This window comes from Merops nubicus, unplaced genomic scaffold, assembly GCF_000691845.1.
Source record: "Merops nubicus isolate BGI_N331 unplaced genomic scaffold, ASM69184v1 Scaffold2608, whole genome shotgun sequence".
Classification (NCBI taxonomy): Eukaryota; Metazoa; Chordata; class Aves; order Coraciiformes; family Meropidae; genus Merops; species Merops nubicus.
The window spans coordinates 2,124-20,959 of record NW_008626131.1 but is presented as its reverse complement, the minus strand read 5'-3'; the positions used below and the strand labels follow the sequence as shown (position 1 = coordinate 20,959).

The 18,836-nt window shown below is 39.6% G+C and overlaps 1 protein-coding gene across 1 annotated transcript in view; it reads left to right on the top strand.

The window, feature by feature from the left end:
• LOC103778296 (multidrug resistance protein 1-like) overlaps positions 1–18,301 on the top strand; it is a 35,336-nt gene extending 17,035 nt beyond the window's left edge. The window contains exons 14-27 of the mRNA XM_008945876.1: positions 3,079–3,240; positions 3,701–3,943; positions 5,935–6,081; positions 6,486–6,590; positions 7,364–7,441; positions 8,164–8,247; positions 10,193–10,396; positions 11,252–11,352; positions 12,675–12,815; positions 13,302–13,458; positions 15,119–15,316; positions 16,223–16,429; positions 17,426–17,572; positions 18,104–18,301. Coding sequence (XP_008944124.1) covers positions 3,079–3,240; positions 3,701–3,943; positions 5,935–6,081; positions 6,486–6,590; positions 7,364–7,441; positions 8,164–8,247; positions 10,193–10,396; positions 11,252–11,352; positions 12,675–12,815; positions 13,302–13,458; positions 15,119–15,316; positions 16,223–16,429; positions 17,426–17,572; positions 18,104–18,301 — 2,172 coding nt within the window. The remainder of the gene's footprint in view (positions 1–3,078; positions 3,241–3,700; positions 3,944–5,934; positions 6,082–6,485; positions 6,591–7,363; positions 7,442–8,163; positions 8,248–10,192; positions 10,397–11,251; positions 11,353–12,674; positions 12,816–13,301; positions 13,459–15,118; positions 15,317–16,222; positions 16,430–17,425; positions 17,573–18,103) is intronic.
• The last annotated feature ends 535 nt before the right edge of the window (positions 18,302–18,836 follow it).

The following is an 18,836-nucleotide window of genomic DNA, read 5'->3' as shown; positions in this document are numbered from 1 at the left end:
AGGTTTGAATGGATGTTTCCATTTTAGTGTTTTAACAGGGAGTTTAAATGATCAAAATTTTTCTTAGGATTCATGTCTGTTTGAGGCTTTTCTAAGCATTATTAATTACCAAGACACTAACAGGCATGTGTAACTGTAACTTAGGTCTCCTGCACTCCCTTCCCCAAATCACAATTGTTCATTTGCTGTTGAAATATGATTGGCATCTTATCATGACAAGATATGAGTAATGAATGGCCCTTTATCAGGTAGATTAATAGAAAATTGTAGTATAATATTCCTAGTATTCATTTGTCATTGAACAGTTGCTTGACAATTTTCAGAAAGCTCTTGGGTTTTAGCCATTTTCTTTCTTCACAGAGACTGTATGTACATCACAGAACAAAAGTGGAGCCAGTTACAAATACTCTGTCTCTGCTCCCTGTTTTTTATCAGCATCACAGCTCTAGGGTAGATGCTACAACAAAGCAGAGCTGTCTGAGCTTGTACCCATGCCTGTGTCCCATCAGCTCACGATTCCTTCCCTGCAGCCATCCTTCTTCAGCAGTTTCTACCAAGATGTAGTGGAGCCTAAAGTCTTTGATTAAAGAACATCATGGTTGGTCTGGAATGTCTTTACATTGATCTAATATTTATTCTAATATATTTTTAAAAGCTAAATGAGAAATTCTGCCTTTCTCAGTAATTATGCACAGACAGGTATGAGTTACAAGCATGGCTCAAGGGAAATGCAGAATTTACCACCTTCACGGTCAGTTTAAATCTGAGGTAAAATATAGCTCTTGGTTATAGTCACATGACTATACTGATATTACTAGTATTGAGGTAGCGTGGTTCCAAAAATGATATCAACCTAAATGGTATATAAATTTTATTATTGCTGCAAAGTAAAGTACTAAAAGATTGCCACTTCAGCTGTATTTAATCTTTCTACTGCATGTTCTTTAATTCCATGATCAAATACTAACCTTTTCCAGAACCTTAATGCTTCATTTAGTGCATAACATAAAGGGAGATTACTCAGTTAAGGGGACTTCTATATACACTTCATCATCCTTCAGTGTGTTCCCAGAACACACCAAAATGAACCCTGAATCATGACTTGCTCATCTTTTCACAGCTTTTTGATGTGCATCAGTGTAGTTCCCAAATGAGGTTTACTGATTTCTGCTCAACATCCGTTAGCAGAAAAAGTGGTGCTAATATTGTTCATTATTTTTAGAGCTGAGAAACAGATATTAACCTACAAATATACACCATTTCTGAGCAGTCATACACAGATGCTTGTAGTCCACTATTTTTCAGACTTTGCATGACTTAAAACATTTTGCTTGCTCTGATAACAACTCCCAGCTGCAGTGGTGAAGGCTCTGTGCATTAAGGCACAGGCGTGAAAACTGCACTTGAGGCAGACATCCTGTAACAGGCTTTGAGTGATTTCTGTCAGATCCATAAGAACACGATGGCAGATGTAGAGGAAGAATCCAAATCTTCATGGGCACATTCATCTACTGAAACTGTCCTCATCATCTCCAAGCCCATTTCTGTCCCCATATGATGTACAACTTCTGTAGCAAGTAACTTCCAGCAGACTCTTTAACTGCGGAACTTACTTGTTGCACGAGGTCCCCTTGGATTTCTCCTCCTGCCCCCAAACCACCACCTGCCTCAGGCATCAGTGAGAAGGGAAGTCACACTGTCCAGGAGCTGCAAGCTGGTGTGTGCTTATTCGCTTCATGAGGACTGTGTACACCACTGGTCTGCATGTGGGAACTGGAGAAGGATGGAGTGTGTAACCTGCAGACTGAGGCTTCAGTGGCTGTCCTTGTCAAATCTCAACAGAGATGTAACTTATTTCAAAAGACTTGGAGAGAGTTTCAGAGAGTGGATAAGAGTAATTTCCGACCCCACATGTGCTCCACTCCTCTGTGCTTTCCTGCTAAATATTGTCAGAAGTCATGCTAATGTAATACTTCCAAAAATATGCATAAACAGATTATAAAGAAAGGATATTTTCTTTATATACTAACTATCCTAGCTTTATTATGAGAAAGATACAGTTATTCTTACTGCATTTCCCTTCCATGCATGCATACACATGGAAACACTTTATGGGCAACTTTAGCTCAAACAGTTCAAGTTTGCCAAAAAGTCAAGTAAACTTAATTGTAGCCTTTAATACCGGCATTGCCTGTCTAATAAGATTAATGTAGTTTTTGCTGCCTGAACTAGGCAAGCAAAAATGTCCTTAGCCTGTTAAATAGCAGATATGAAATCAGGAAAAAAAAATCTTTGCTTTTAGAAAAAAGGAATTATTTTTAAACTTTGGACTTGTTTTATATTATAAATGTCTAAAATGCCTTTGTTTTATTTATGTGCTATTTTCTTACACATTTTAATGTAAATGGCTTATTGTCCCGGTTAGAAGGCAGAACTGTGTCCCAGCTCCCTTATCCCTCAGTTTCCCAGGTAGAGAGGTAAATAAGGAAGGCAGGGGTAATGAAAACCTTGCACCAAATTGAAAGTTAACAAAATGAAATATATTATTTAACAGGGAACAGAAAGGAAGAAGGGAAGGGGTTTAACAGGGTACAGAAAAGAAGAAGGGTAGGGGTTTAACAGGGAAGGGGGGTTGTAGGAACAACAAGGTAAGGAAGATTAAACTTCCAAATATACAAAACCCAAATGCTATGCTGAGGCTCCCCGGTGCTGGATCTCGCTGGATTGAGGTGGATTGAAGCTGGATGCACAATCCTTGGACGTGGATGGAGGCAGGGAAGAGGCTGCAGATCAGGCCCAGGTCTCCAAGATGGCCACGGCCACATGTAGCACAGGGAGCAGCAGAGCAGCGTGTGCCCAGGTACAAGGTCAAAGGAGCAAAAGCAAGAGAGAGAGGCGTGCCTTCCTCGCCCCTTTTATAGACTTTGGCAGGAAGTCCCGAAGACAGGAAAAAGGGGAGTGGGAATAGGACAGGTGTACACCCCTTTCATTCAGGCTTGTACCTGGTTTAGGGTTTCAGATCTCCACCCACCAGGGGCAGCAGGTTTCAAACCATTACACTTATGTTGTTTTTTTAAGGCTCGGGCTGGACGTACCACCATTGTGATTGCCCACAGACTGTCTACCATCAGGACTGCTGACACTATTGCTGGATTTGAGAAAGGCATTGTGGTTGAACAAGGAACACACAGTGAACTCATGTTGCAGAAGGGAGTCTACTATTCTCTTGTAATGCAGCAGGTAAGGGCAAATTTATTTATTTGCCTTCTCCATTTCACGAAGTTGTGCAACACTGCTATCTGGAGCTGTTTTCTCTCAGTAGTTTCTGCCTGTTGTCCAGCTGGCAGCTTCTCAGTCACTCTAGTCTGGGCACAGACACAGGCTTGGAATTCTTGGGGGTTTTACCCATAGAAATGCATCACATTTGCACAATCCAATATGTCAAAAACATGTGAGTTGAAGACACAGACTACATAATTATGGCATAACCACAGAATTATTAGAGTCTTGGTGGATTCCATAGACTGCTTAAAGGAAAAAAAAAAGACCAAATAGTTTACTGCTTTGCTATTACAGACTGAAATATGTGTCCTGTAGGCAACAGTGATCACATGACTGAAATGGCAGTACTTGTAAGAAAAAAAATTTTGTCTTCCTGTTCAAATCATCCTGTTGATTGTATATCCTGAATTCTCACTAGAGTTGTAGCAATAATGTTCAAGATTATGGGACGTCAGAAGGAAGTGAAGACACAGGGCCAGAGGAATATGAGGACAAAGACAGAAATGACCTTGTGAAGGAGCTGAGTCTTCAAGATCATTTTGAAAAATCAGTGATCTCTGGGAGTGGCAGCATTCAAAGAAGACGCAGCAGTTATAAGAGCACAAAGTACCATTCTAAGAAAAAGTCCTCTGGAATAAAGAACAAAAAGAAAGAGCTGAAGGTTGGTATTAAAACTTTAGTTTAGAATTTTATTGATAACATATAAGCATAAGCACAAAGCACATAATTTTACTTTTAGATAGCTGGCTGCTATGCAACCTTCACTCTGGTGTTATTGTGGTCAGTAGTCACCAGGCTGAGTATTTGTCATATGAATATGGGGAGAATCATGTACATCTTGCCAGAAAACTTCATCTTAAGGCAGTTGACTTAGTGTGGAACTGGGAAAAACTTGTCCTGTTAGTTGGCCATGCTTCATAAAATTAAGTGTATTATTTCAGTTTTACTAATTCTATCTAATTGAAATGAGTTGTGAGATTTCATTTTCAAGATTCTTTACTTCCTGGTAATCATCACTGCAAATACTGGTGGACACTGTAATCCTGGAGGTGTGCATACCAGGTTTTTTTTTCTTCAAACCCCTAACATTCTCAAGTGTATTCTAAATAAAAAAACTATCATATATTGTCTCTCTTTCTTAGTACATGCTTTAAAACATCTGTTTCTAGAGGATTTTATTCAGATAAAGGACTTCAGCTGACAAACATCATCTAGAAATAACTCATATAGGAAGTTCATATAGATTTTAGGAACTTTGACAAAAAAAAAGTTGAGTAAAATTTGCTCACAGCAACCAATAAGGGCAGATTTCTAGTGGGTTCTGGATCAGACTTTGGATAGGCAACTCAACAGAAACTTCATTTTATGTTTTCCTATTTTATACTGCTTTGAACTACAGCATTTTTTTTGCATGAAATGTATTGGAAGACTAGTGTGGTTTAGTTTTGTGTTTTGTTTTTTTTGTTGTTTTGTTTTTCTTTTTGTAATCTTTTTTTATCTGACTTCAGAACCTTTGAAGTTAAGAAACAAAATGTAAATTCTGAGGTAAAACCTGGATCCTTTTAAATCTATGGAAGTTAGGGTCTCATGTGTAATACGTCATCTAATTATTTAAAATACTTATGGAAACCTTCATGTAATTATCAATATCAATATTGCTTTTCACTAAAATACAGGCTTCCAGCTAATACATATTTCAAACAGTACAAAAGAACTGGATCTATTCCTATTATCAGAAAAAAGTTATGCAACTTAAAAGGTGATTTTTGTCCATGTCCTAATACTGCTTAGGACCTCGGAGAAAATAATGGGTGTTGATGCTCAAGACTTCAGTATTCATCAAATTCACAAAAAAAATTAGAGATCAAGCATCCAGCAGTTGTAATTATTTCAGAAAGCTCAGCCCATTTTTATAGTTGAGACTTAGCCACTCTCATTCAGCATCTGAAACATGGGATAAAATAAGCTGGAAGCAAGAGCGACTTATTTGTAATCCTGCCTAATGTTTTGTCTCATTTCCCATGTTTTCATTTTTTGCTTTTCCAGAACTAGCCCTGTGGAGCCATAGGCACTTGAATAAATTAGTAAAGCAGAACAGGGCATTTTTTTTTTTTATTATTTTTTTTGTATTGTCAAAGGAGATGCAGACTAACAGATTGCTAGATATGCCACTTTCATGCTTTTGGCAATGATGCATAGGCTATAGTTTTCAAAAGAAAAAGATGACCTCTCTACCCAATTGTGTTACTGCCAGCACACTAGCATTTAGCTGAACCGGAGGGATCTTTTCTGTGCTTCTAACAGTGAGACTTCTAGTTCCTTTTATAAAAGATTCAAGTGTTAGTTGCCATTCCTAGTGACCAGTCCTATCTGACTTTCAATGAACTGTTCTGGCCCCTCTTCCCTCAAGACTTAGCCTTTTGTTACATTTTTTTTTGCCTCCAAACTTTTATAGTACAGTTGAAGTTTTTGGATATGAAAGAGCAAAGCTGCAGATATCCAGCACATTTGCTCACTCCAAGCACACAGAAGGGGCTTTCAGTAGTTTACCAAGACAATTCACTACTCAAAGCCCAATGAACACTCACTGTCTGGGGATTTTCATATTCTGCAACTTTCCAAGGAAAACTTGCAGCTTTCCCTTTCCTGTAGGAAGACAATCTCCCTGCTGTGCCTTACTCAAGAATCCTGGCTCTGAACAAACCCGAGTGGCTGTACATAGTGCTGGGAGTGATGGCTGCTGCTGTGTTAGGTGGAGTCCATCCTGCATTTGCTGTTATATTTGGAAAAATCATTGGGGTGAGTTTTTTTTTTTGGTTTTTCTGGCAAATGGATGTCACAGTCCTGAGCCTCCCTCCATGCTCAGCCAGTTCTCCCTATGTAAGAGTCTGGGTGGCATTCACTTCTATAAATGGACCCAATGAAAAATAGATAACTGTTGAAGTGACCCTCTAGAGGCAGAGCCCAGTGGAGCTGCATCCAACCAGCCAAGGAAAGGAAGAACAATTGTTGGAGCTGAGGGAACACATTAGCAAGAAGTAGGTTAAATGGAAAGCTAGACTTGTCTTCTGGATCCAGGATACTTGCAAAAAGAAGTTGAAGTAGACAAGCTGCTTGAGGTGAAGGCCTGGTTTATTTAACTGGCACTCATTGGCTACGTTCTCATTTCTGTGTTGTTTTGGGGTTTTTTTCCTTGCTTTCAGGCTTTTCAAGAAACTGATCCAGAAAAGAGGAGTAAAAACACGTTGGTGCTTTCTTTAATGTTTCTTTTACTTGGAGTGATTACCTTAGCAGCATACATAATCCAGGTAAGTGTCACTATACTGCAACATTGAAAGTTCTTAACTTCCCAGCAGGCTGCAGGTATAACACGTGTCAATGCAGTCTGAGAAGCAAAATGTTAATCATATCTTACAAAAACACACAGAAGTGTCAGGGTTCTCACTAAGATATGTGGGGTTTATGGATGTTTTTACTTAAAGACATATGTCCATATTTGCTGTTGGTTTAAATAAGCCAGAGGGCAATGTGAATTCAGCATGATTAAAATAAAAGTTGAAAGTTAAAAGACAAAGTTATGACTGATATTTCTTATTGACAATCTATAAGCTCTTGCCAAAGTAAGTATAAAATAGATTTTTTCCATAGCACGCATTTTTTTATATACAATCAAGCAAACTCCATCACCTATTGTCCTCTTATAACTGCTCCATAGTTTGCAGGAAACAGTTACTGCACATTGATATCCATATCCTAAAATCCATTGGTATGACTGGCGTGAGTGAACGTTTCTGGTAGCAGTCAGAGCAGGGAGGCCAATGACTAGAGGCTGTTTTGTTTCCTAGTGCTTCTGGGGCATACGAGTAAGGCACTGCAGTAAAGCTCCTGATGTTTTTGCCATGTTGCTTCCCATCTGTGTGAAAATAGTTTCGGGTTCCAGAAATGTGAGAGGCACTTTTCCCAAGACTTGTATATGCACAGGGGCTTGTAGGAGACATTTTGGTGTCATTGCTTTTGTTGTGCAGCTTTATGAACGGAGTTAAAGCATCAGATGAGAAAATATGACTCTTTCCTCCACCAGGGATTCATGTTTGGGAAGTCTGGGGAAATACTAACGATGAGACTGCGCTCATTGTCATTCAGAGCATTACTTCAGCAGGTATGAATTATGCAGCTAAGGTATCATGAGAGCCAGATGGCTTTTGCAGACTGTCACAAGGTACACATTGGCTTTTAATTGTGTGATCTGGTTAAAAGAAAACAAGAACGTGTCTCTTCTACCACCAGTTTAGGAAGAAGTACAATTTTTCTGAAAAACCTCCTAATCCATGCACAATTTGGCTCAGCGCTGCTACTGCAAATAGTCTGATTCTGAAGGAGTGTCATTACAAACGCGCATATTTCTGTCACACTAGTATGCGCAGTTTGCAGCTGTCTGTGTGCGCAAAGATGACCAAATAAGTTTGATCTCTCTTTTCTTGGGTGATATTAAACTCTTCCTGTTCATTTGTTTGGTTTTACGTCACTTGAATAGAAGTTTTGAGAATGCATAACTTGGTACCCCACACACCCACTGGGGACAAGAGCCCGTGTGTTCATAGAAACGTCTGAAAGGGATTAGGAGATGGAAAATTACTGATTAAAAAAAAAAAAACTGCCATAGCCTTTGGAGGTAAAAGGGCTTCATTTCCTTTCTCTGTGTACAAATATAGTTGAGCAATTACTCTTCCATAGTTAATGGAATAGGTAACTTTTAAAAAGAGAATAGTTAACCACTTCAGGTCCAAGGAAGGAGTGAGTAAAAGGGTTTTATAATAAAAGTTTCTAAATAGGCATGTTCAGAAGAGCAACACAGCTGAAATTGAGTGTCTTTTCTTGCAGGAGGTTGGATGGTACGATGATCAGAAAAATGCTGTTGGTGTTCTATTAACTCGGCTTGCTATAGACGCTTCGCAAGTCAAAGGGGTATGCTGATTCTTTCGGAGTGCTTTTCAAGTATTTTTTCCTTACAAATAATAATTGAAATTGGTGAGGGACACAGATTATCTCAGAACACAAGGTAGTAAATCTACCCCACAAAGTGGCAGATGCATTTACTTAGCATGTTGTGGACATGGTGGAAAAGGTTTTCAGTTGATAATTTCTGAGAACTATCAAAAATTCAGCAGGTGCTCATGTACCTTTTATTTCCCTCCCTGCAAGTCTTTCAGCTATGTATATAATAACTGTAGACTACTTCACCATGCAAAATGAAATCTGGTATCTGCTGGGGGCCAGAATCTGTGGACCCTGTTTTTTCATACCCCATGATAGGTGTCACCTTTGTGCCCTAAAGAGATTGCATCTGCAGATGACACAAGCCCTTACCGACCTTAACGGAGAGAATTCTCCCCATCACCACCAAGTGTGTTTCACATATGAGCAGACCAGACAGTAAAAAATGGCCCAGCATTAATAAAGAACACCAAGGATTGCCATGGCAAGGGAGGGAATGACTCAAGGTACTGGTATTGGAAAGATGGACACTGGCAGGAGAGTATGGCAAATTCTACACAATTCCTCCTACTGCTCACCTCATCAGCAGTCCCTGACAATCTGCCAAATGTCTCTGTGTTTCTTCCCTCCTCCTTGGGGAAAAAAAAAAAAATGCACTTCAGGACTTGCGGGGAAGAAGTTTACTGTTTTTTTTTTAAGATGACTTTGTTTTCTTCGAATTTTTACATCAAAAATCCTTTAAGCCCTACCTTTTTCAGTGCCCATAGACTTTTGTTTCTTTCTCCTGTCCTCCCTCTTTATGGGCTTGTAGTGAGAAAATAGTCTTTCACAAAACTTGGTCATTTTCATCTTTTAAAGTTCCAGTGTGTTTCAGTGGCATTGAACTGTATCACCCTGTCAGGGCCATAGAAAAGTGGGGCGCACAAGGTCCCCTAACTACAAAAGGGCATGAATTGGTCTCCAACAGTATTGTGTTCTCTGGAGAGCTACAGAGTGTCAGTAAGTACTGTGCCTCATTCTGTGCTGGCTGAAGTTTCCAAATCCATCTTTATGTGCAGCCCCTAGAACATATGGCAACAATTCACCTTGGCATTGGTTTAATTATTACTATTTAAAATTTTTTTTGAGCACGAAAAGGCTTTTCAGGGCAGGAACGTCTTTGGCAAGGGAGAGAAAAATTTTTGCTTCCCGCCCAAGGATTTTTGCTTTTTCCATCAAGCCAAATTTTGGAAGATGAACTATTTCCACAGGGCTGTTTTCAGACCTTTTTTTCTGCAGATTAGAGCCCACCCAGATGCTGGGTGCTAATTATCTCTTGTTTTAAAATTTCTTGATGAAAATGTTACACAGGCTGGGAGGAAACAAGAGTTCGTCAGTATGAGTTCATCTTTCCCACTCATTATCCCACTAAGATAAAACACTTCTGGAGGGTGACAAAATCCAGATTTTTTTTCTGAGAATCCAACCTCAGGTGCAGCATGTGAGAACCTGAGAGTATTATTAGTTTTCACCACCATTAGTGGCACAAGTCCATGGATGGCTATTATAAGAACGAAGTCCCTCTTGCCTAATGCTGGGCACCCAACTGCCAACCTGCTCTGCTGTGACAGCAGCCATAGTCTTCTGTGCCTCAGGTACCGTGAGAAGTCCTAGATACAGACTTCATTAAACAACTAGCATCACCAACTGTTTAGACTACTTTAATCTCATTTGAAAGGCTGAATTCTGGCAGGTACGAGGAATGTCTAGAAGCAGTTACATAAGTGGATGTGTAATGTCCATGCATGTGACCACATGTGGTTTCATTTTCCAGCTGAATCACTGGCCTTGTCTTTGTAGCAATTTGAAGTGATGATGTAAGTAACAATAAGAAAATCTAATGACAGATATTTGGGGGGGGTTGGGGTTTTCTTAGGCAACGGGAAGCCGACTCGGATTGATGACTATGACTGTATTTACCCTTCTGACTGCCATCATTATTGCTTTTGTATATGGCTGGCAGTTAACTTTGCTTATCCTGGCTTGCATTCCTTTCGTTATTGCTACAAACGCTGCGAGCGTTAGCTCTGTGTCTGGTCACGCCGCAAAAGATCAAAAAGCTTTGGAAGAGGCCGGAAGAGTAAGTTCTCCAATTTTTACTACAGGGTTATGGTGTGAGATCACTTTTAAGGACAACATTGTAGCTATGTTACAGCTGACTCAATTATCCAAGATAAATGAAGGGGAGAAAGGAGAGAAGACGACCAGATAGGGTACAGGTTGAAGAGAATGTTTATGTATCCCCAAGAAAAGCAAAACATGGGTATGACAAAATATCTATAAATTAAGCTATAAAAATGCATTTGAAAGCCTCCATGGTGGATTTCTGGGCAGGAACAACTCTAAGAGCAACAACCTCAACACTGGTTCACTTTCCACCTACGGTGAGCAGTGTAGCTCTGCACTGCTCTGTGCTGTGACCAGAACCATTGCATGGCTGAGCCACAGAGCTCCAGCATTGCTACCTTTTTTTTTTTTCCTGTCATAAAATGCAAACTATTGATGTGCTCAAGAGTGTTGGGGTACTGCCTTCATTCACCTGATAGGACTTTTCCAGGATACAGAAGTAGTCTATGCAAAAGTGCAAGCTGTGTCCAGGTGACTGGGGTTTGTTCCTATTTTATTAAATAGGGTTTAGTTCATCAGGATCCCCATGACTGGGACAGAGACTGCTAATGTGTCCTGTGTGTTGGTCTGAACTCAAACATACTCCTGGCATTAGCCTCCATTTATATTGTGACTGTGGGGTGAATAATCTTGTTTTGGGCTTTACTTCACCTCGTGATAGACCTTGGTCTCCCCTCCTAGGCAAACACTTTCTGATCTAAAATAATGCTAGGGAAGAGATAAAGTATTCAGGAGATACGTTGTTGATTGCTATTGTAAGAGATTACCCTTTTTTTTTTTTTTTACTTTTTTTTATCTCCCAATTTAGATTGCAACAGAATCAGTTGAAAACATACGAACTCTAGCTTCACTGACCAGGGAAGAAGCATTTTATGAAAGATACATTACTAGTTTGAATGGTCCATACAGGTAAGACTTTTTTCCTGGGACAATTTTTTCTTTCTATATTTTTTTTTTTTATTCAGATATAGTGTAAATACATTTCTTGCAAACTATCCAATATCCAAAAGATTGAGAAAGGTGTCAATAGCTGTTTACATAGTTTTGAAATTTGCTCACTTGATATATTTTGAAATGCATTCTTAAATGCCAAGTGAAAACACATTTGTAGGATTTACCTTTTCATTATACAAACACTTTATAAACTGCATTCTTTGCATATGTGTTACGGAATATTGTATTTGCTTGTGTATGCCTAGAATGCAGGATGTATGTTCACTCCATTTCAGTGCATTGCATTGATACTAGTTAACTCAGGAACTGACAGTTGACTCCCATACCACACCCGTTATAACCTAAACCGATTTTATTGTCCTCGTACGACTTTGAAACTTAGAAACTAACTCCATATGTTTCCCTTGTTTGACCTGCTACATCCCACCGAAACACATTCAAATCATTAGGGGTGCCAGATTATTCTACATTCATTTTATTTTAACAAAATATAGCCCCAAATCTAATTTGTTGCTTTCCTCCTTCAAGACAACCGATGTAAAAAAAAAGGAATTGAAAACTATGCATTGTATAATCTGTCCTCAGTCATTCAGTGTCTGGTGAACTGGTAATACCCCATATATGGGCAGGATGCTCATCTGGACTTTCAGAGGTCACGGGTTTACAGCCCAGACTAGAAAGATTTCCCTTTCCTCTGAGAGCATCCTGAACCATGAGGGCAGGCAGTCCCCCAGACTCTGATACAATATTAATTCAATTAGCTATACAAAATGAAACTTCTCCAGAAGGAGGGATTGAGAAATAGAGGAATCTGAATCCCTGTGGGGATACCCAGAATATCCCTGCTCCAAATTAGGGGATGAGAGGTCTCTGCTTGAATGGGAAGGCCTGGCAGAAGCCCACAGGCAGCTCTAGGGCTGCGCTGGAGCCTGCTTGTTTTCCTAATAAAACACATCTGTGTGGTAGTTATGAATTATTTTTTATTTTTTTTTTCACTGCTCTAGTGACCTGCCCTGTTACAGAAAAGGAAGAGATTCAAGACAGTGTAACTGAGGATGAAGGATCTCATTGCCTTCTGTCCTAAGGGCTGTTCCATGTCATGATGCATGGTGCTTTTAGTCTGGCAGGGGTTGTTTGTGAGTGTGCATGTGTTTTGGGCTTTCAGTGGGTGAGCTGTATTGCTTGAAAAGTTTAATCAAGAAATCTGGCCATCCCGCAGCCAATGTCTGCTGTTTCTGTTTTACAAGTTATTTATGGAAAGTCTCTTCCTTTATCAGAGATTCTCTGGAAAAAGCCCCCTTCTATGGGTTTACCTATGGAGTAGCTCAGTCTGCAAACTACTTCATTAACGCAGCTGTCTTCAGATTTGGGGCATGGCTCATTGCCCATTGTCTGACCAACTTTGAAAATGTGTTTATGTGAGTACACTTCATAAAATGCTTTTTAAAAATTTCATACATGGGACAGTGATTTTAACGCATGCAAATTATTTCATCCAATTCCAGAGGCAGTGGGTAGTAGAGATTGGGGAATTCAGTGTAGTTGGGAGTGCGATTTGGGCAGAGGGGCTGTTTTGGAGAAAGGTGGGTATTCAGGCAGTGAAGTGGCAAGCATGTGGCTGTGCTCAGCACACCTACTCTGGGGAAGCCTTTGCTGTTTGGCATTCCTTCCAGGCAGAGGGTATTACACAGAGAAGTGATGTGACAACAGTGCTCATTTCTAAAGTAGTTCTAGAAGCAGGTAGAACTTCCCAATATTGGATGACATTTTAGGGGGAGAGGAGATCAAGAAATATCATAACCAAAAGATGCTAAAGAAAATTTTCTTCCAAAGGTTTGTTTTACAGGAGGAAGAGAATGCATTGTTCTACCTGAAATTAATGATGCTTTGTCTTTTGTTTTTAGAGTCTTCTCTTCCATCATATTTGCAGCTATGAATGTTGGTCAGTCTGCTTCCCTAGCACCAGATTATGGCAAAGCTAGAATCTCAGCCCAAAGAATCTTTCAACTTTTGGACAGAAAACCTCTAATTGACAGTTACAGTGATGAGGGTGAAAAATTGGTAAGGGGTCTGGTTGGCGTTTGTTTTGTTTGGCATTTTGGGGGTGGAGTTGGTTGAGGTTTATTGTGTTTGGGTTGCATGGTTGTTTTTTTTTTCTCACAAAAAATGTTGAAACACAAGAAAATAGCAATGTTTTACTGTCTGCAACTCTATTCATAGCTTCATATTTTTTTAGGATTTCACAAAAGACAGACATTATATAAAGTAGTGGTATTGACTCATTTTTTTTCTTTTAATGGACCATATTATTTCTGTTTTTCAGTCAGAAGTGTGTAGACTTAAATGTAGTTTTGCAAAGAATGAGCTAAAAAAATACTTTTTGTTCTACTGGCCCATATCTTAAGTGGTTTCAGGGAAACACTGACAATGTCAGTTCCACTAACAGTTGCCTTGTCTTTGTAAGTGTTTACAGAAGAAATAAAGTGCAGATGCATTTTTCAACTCTTTCTGTAGAAAAGGAAGACTAGTTCTTTCAGAGACAGAATATTTTTGCCAATAGCCATCCTCTTACAAGTGTGGAAACCCTTACAAGTACAAAATGTGCCCTTGCGGAGTCAAAATTAACAACAACAACAAGGAAAAAAAAATCCATACTAGAAAAAAAATCCCCAAGGACTCACATCTAAACCAAAACTGTCATTAAGGAAACTGACCTCAGCACTGTCAAATTTCTCAGTGAAATGCTTTGATTCAGGATCAGGAAAGATTAGATTTGCACATCCATCTAAGTTTAAAATGAACTTCTGTAGGTTTCAGATGGTAACCTCTGATCAGAAAGCCATAATCTAGTTTCTGTAACTTTAAGCTTATACATAGGATTTTCAGACTTTAAAGTTATGAACACACTTACTTACCTGTTTTAACCAGGGTCCTCTTGCACAGATAGTGAAAGATTTGACAGAAAGTCTCTGATCAAATAATCTTAAATTAAAATATTTTTGGTATAGACTGGACTCAAAAAACAGTGATGCCTGTGACTTCAGCAATGTAAAGCTTTGAGACCACTAAATTAGACTCTCAGATGCTGTGAGAGCACTGTATTAGCAGTGCTGCTAGTAGTACATGGAACTGGTTCCTCCCCCAAACAAGGCGAGAGGCAATGCTCTTAATGCATGTTCCCTTTCTTCCATTTCTGCTTAGAAATCAGCCTGGCTAGAATGGCCAATTAACAACTATCATCGCTTTTTAAAACACAGCTTGTCCTACCTATCTGTGAATTACCTGCTGAAGAAGTTGGCTCTGCTATGTTCACAGCTGATCTTGACCTTGTGTTACATTCAAATTGTGCTACCTGTAGCATGAGATCACAAAAGCAAATGTTGTAGATTATATCGAGAGTAGAAGTGACTCAATTATGTGTCAGAAATGAGAAATACTAACCTTTTTTGTCTAAAAACTTTCTTTTCAAAGGTGAAATGAAAAATAGACACAAGAGGTGCAGAAAGCTTCTTCCAGAAGGATCTAGTGACACATCTGCATCCCATAAATATTGTTACTACACTCAATCCAATTTGCAATTTAAAAGAACTTCAAAAGCAATTTTGAGAACACCCTGCCAAACTTTCATGCCAGTTCTCTCACTTTAATAACCAAGTCTTACAAGTGTTGTTAAAGCTTTTAAATGCTAATATAAGCATGTGAACTCTCTGTTACTTTTCAGAGCAATTTTGAAGGCAACATTGAATTCAGAAACGTTCATTTTGTATATCCAACAAGGCCAGAAACTAAAGTTTTGCAAGGACTTAACGTGAAAGTTAACAAGGGACAGACTCTGGCGTTAGTAGGAAGCAGCGGCTGTGGCAAAAGCACATCCATGCAGCTCTTGGAGAGATTTTACGACCCTGTGGAAGGACAAGTGGTAAAAATAGACTTACATGACTATTAATAACAATTAAATATACAGAACTTTTTCTTTTCCAAGGTTTCCAAGGCTTTAAATAATCCTGTCAATACCTCTGTTGAGATGCCATTTTTTAGAGGCATGGATTATTGAGGCCGTGGCTCCAGTGGAGCTGTAGACAGCCTCCAGACCCCTGTCATTGCCTGTCCCCCGCAGTCACCACACAAACCAGCACTGGCACCCGTGTTAGCATGGGGTCCTGGCTCAAGATGCAGGTCTCACGGTGTCAGATTGCATTGCCTCCCTAAAACAGCTCATAGCCTGGTCCCACAGGGGCATAACATTATGTTGCTTGCTGGTCAATGTATAAATCATCTTGCTGATGTGAATTCATTTGTTAGGGACACAGATAAGTGCTTCAGATAATACAAGTGTAATCTTACAGGGGTGCTACTGTGTCACCATCAGGTTGCAGTGGGTTTTTATATGCAATCCCTATTAATGGGTATATAAAGTCCAAAGAAACTTCCTTAGGGGTTTTAAGATTGAGTTAAAGGCCTACAGCAGAAAATAATTATTGTTGTGTTCAGCTTCTGAAGAATAGGCTTTTCTGTAAGGTTCCTGGTGCTACTTGTGGTCCGTAGGGCTGGAAGGATTGCAGGAGCAGCCTGTGATCTGCACTCAGTTTCTGTGTGCTGGGAAATGAAAGCACAAAACACGTACAAACTGAAAACGCAGTAAAAGGAAACATTTCATCTATATTGCTGGTTCTTTTCCATTTTGCATGCAAAGTTTACTTGGTTTCAGCTGGGAATCTAACACGTAACAGGCTTCCTCTTACAAGTCATGTTTCCTGTTTACAGTGTGTATCTGTGGATGAGCTCTGTAGTTAACTTGGCATCACTTTTCTATTGCTTTTTCTAGTTAGCAGATGGATTTGATACGAGATCTTTGCATTTACAATGGCTGAGGTCCAGACTGGGCCTGGTGTCACAGGAGCCCATTTTATTTGACTGCAGTATTGCTGAAAACATCCGATATGGAGACAACAGTAGAGTTGTTAGTCAGGAGGAAATTGAAGCAGCAGCTAAAACAGCAAATATTCATACCTTCATTGAAAAACTGCCAGAGGTAAGAGACAGTGGCCTTCTCTTCACAGTGAGATTAGATATTTCGAATGACATGAAGAAATCTAGGTAATGCTCACTTATGTAGATTAGATTAAAAATAAACATTTTTTCTTTCCCGGAATAGGAAAAGGTATAGAATTTATGTTGAAAAATGTCAGTGTGTTCCAAGCTTAAAATCCTTCTTAGTTTGTTCAAAAAAAAAAGCCAATATTCCAATTAACATAGTGGTAGACAAAGTAGAATGAAGACTAAGAGGACATTCTATTTATAAATAAATCCCTATAACTTCTTTGATTTTTTTTTCCCTTTGACAGCTGAAACTTCTCAAGTTACTGAGAAAGATTTTTTTTTTTTTCCCCTCTAAAATAATTCAGTAAAACTAAATGTTGCATATCTAACTGGATGGGTATGCACAGGGAGTGTTTTTTAACAGATATGAAGGGGCAATAAATCAAAAGTGAATGACATGGTATTTAACCATCGTGCCTGCCAAGAATTGGTTCTAATGAGGAAAAATGCTTTGGTAGTTTTTCACTGTAGTTCTCTGTAACTTGAAAATTATGTAATGATGCTGAAAAATATTTCATCTTCATTACTACTATTGATATTTGGGATTCTTTATTCACACGAAATGCAGGATCGAGTTCTTCATGTGTATGTCAGTATGCATTAAATCTCTAGTTACTGTTATGATCATATATGCTCATGGGGAGACATCTGTGGATACCATATAGCTGTATCACTGGTGATATCATTCAAGACTTATTCCAGTCTTTGAGCAAGTAAATTTTCAAACCAGGTATATATATGTGTGACTGTTTATATAACTGTTTATCCCAGAGTTGTTTATAAATCCTTAGCTTTTATACAAACTTGCACTATTCTTTCTTGAAAAGATGGAAATACCTGGTAGCCCTGCATAAAACTTTACTTTTCTAATCTTCCTTCTCTGAGAGTATTCACAGACTTTTTGTTTTTTTTTTTTTTTAACATCCAGAAATATAATACCTGTGTGGGTGACAAAGGAACACAACTTTCTGGAGGTCAAAAGCAAAGAATAGCAATTGCCCGTGCTCTGGTTCGTAATCCTGCCATTCTGCTTCTGGATGAAGCTACCTCTGCTCTTGACACAGAAAGTGAAAAGGTGAATAATGATTATTAAATGAAATATAAGCGTCTATGTACACGCCCAGTTGCTTCCTGTAGAACAAAATCAATGCAAATGTGTTGCAAACGCTCAGCTGTGAAACGGCCAGGGCATGTGTCTCATGGTAGCTTTTACAGCTGCAAGCTGTGAATTGAGTGACACTAGAAAACTGTGCATATCTACTAAATAAACAAGTAGAGACCACCAAAACTTTGAATAGAAAACACCATGGAGAGTTGATACTCTTCAACTATGTTCCTATAAGCTGTATTTGTTGGTAAATATTGAATCTGCATTCTGACCCAAACTGGATGCCCAAGAACCTACTTCTCAGTGTCTCATGCTCATTTAATCAGTCTTACTGACCTCAGTGAGAAACCCTGTTGAGTAAGGGTCTCATGTATGCACTGGCCTGTAAATCTGTGGGAGATATATTCAGGTGATAACAAAAAGCAAGAAATCACATGTAGTTCCTATGAGAAGTGAAGGCTTCCCAGATGCTAACAGCACTTTCACACCTGTGTGCAGGTTGTTCAGAAAGCTCTGGATAACGCCCGGCAAGGTCGAACCTGCATCGTGATTGCTCACCGCCTGACAACCGTGCAGACTGCAGACATCATAGCAGTCATCCAGAACGGCAGGGTGCTTGAGCAGGGCACCCACAGCCAGTTACTGGCAAAGGAAGGACACTACTATGCCCTTGTAAATGCACAAGTCTCTAATTAATACTGTTTGCAGATTTATTTTTTTATTATTATTATTCCCCCTTGGAAGACATGAAAAGCTTACAGGGAATTAATGTTGGCTGTGTCTCTGCTGATGGAGCAGGGAGAGTGTGTTGCAGCCTGGCTGCTCTACTCAGTGTAGCCCTTGTCCCACACACCTTGGGGGGATGAGCAGTGCATGACCCAGGGTGGGTCGTGGAAGGTGCACTGGGGAGTCTCAAGGGCTGAGTCTGCTGGGCAGTTGTGGGGATTGTGTGGTCCAGAGGGAGCCAGACCTGGAGTAGTCTCATCCACATCACAGCTTAGTTGGGGCACCCGGCTGTTCCTGACCCCCTAAACCCTAGCCCATACCAAGTACTGTAGTCCAAGGCAGTACCAGGGGATGACAGTGTAACCATCATGCATAAGCAGTGAGCGGGTGCTTGTGCTTGAAACCTTGGGTTTCTTCATCAGTCAGATGCAGCCATAAAATCTTCTTAATTAAAGGTGACCGTCAATTCTTACTGACTACTGAGATTCCGAATAAAGGCACTTGT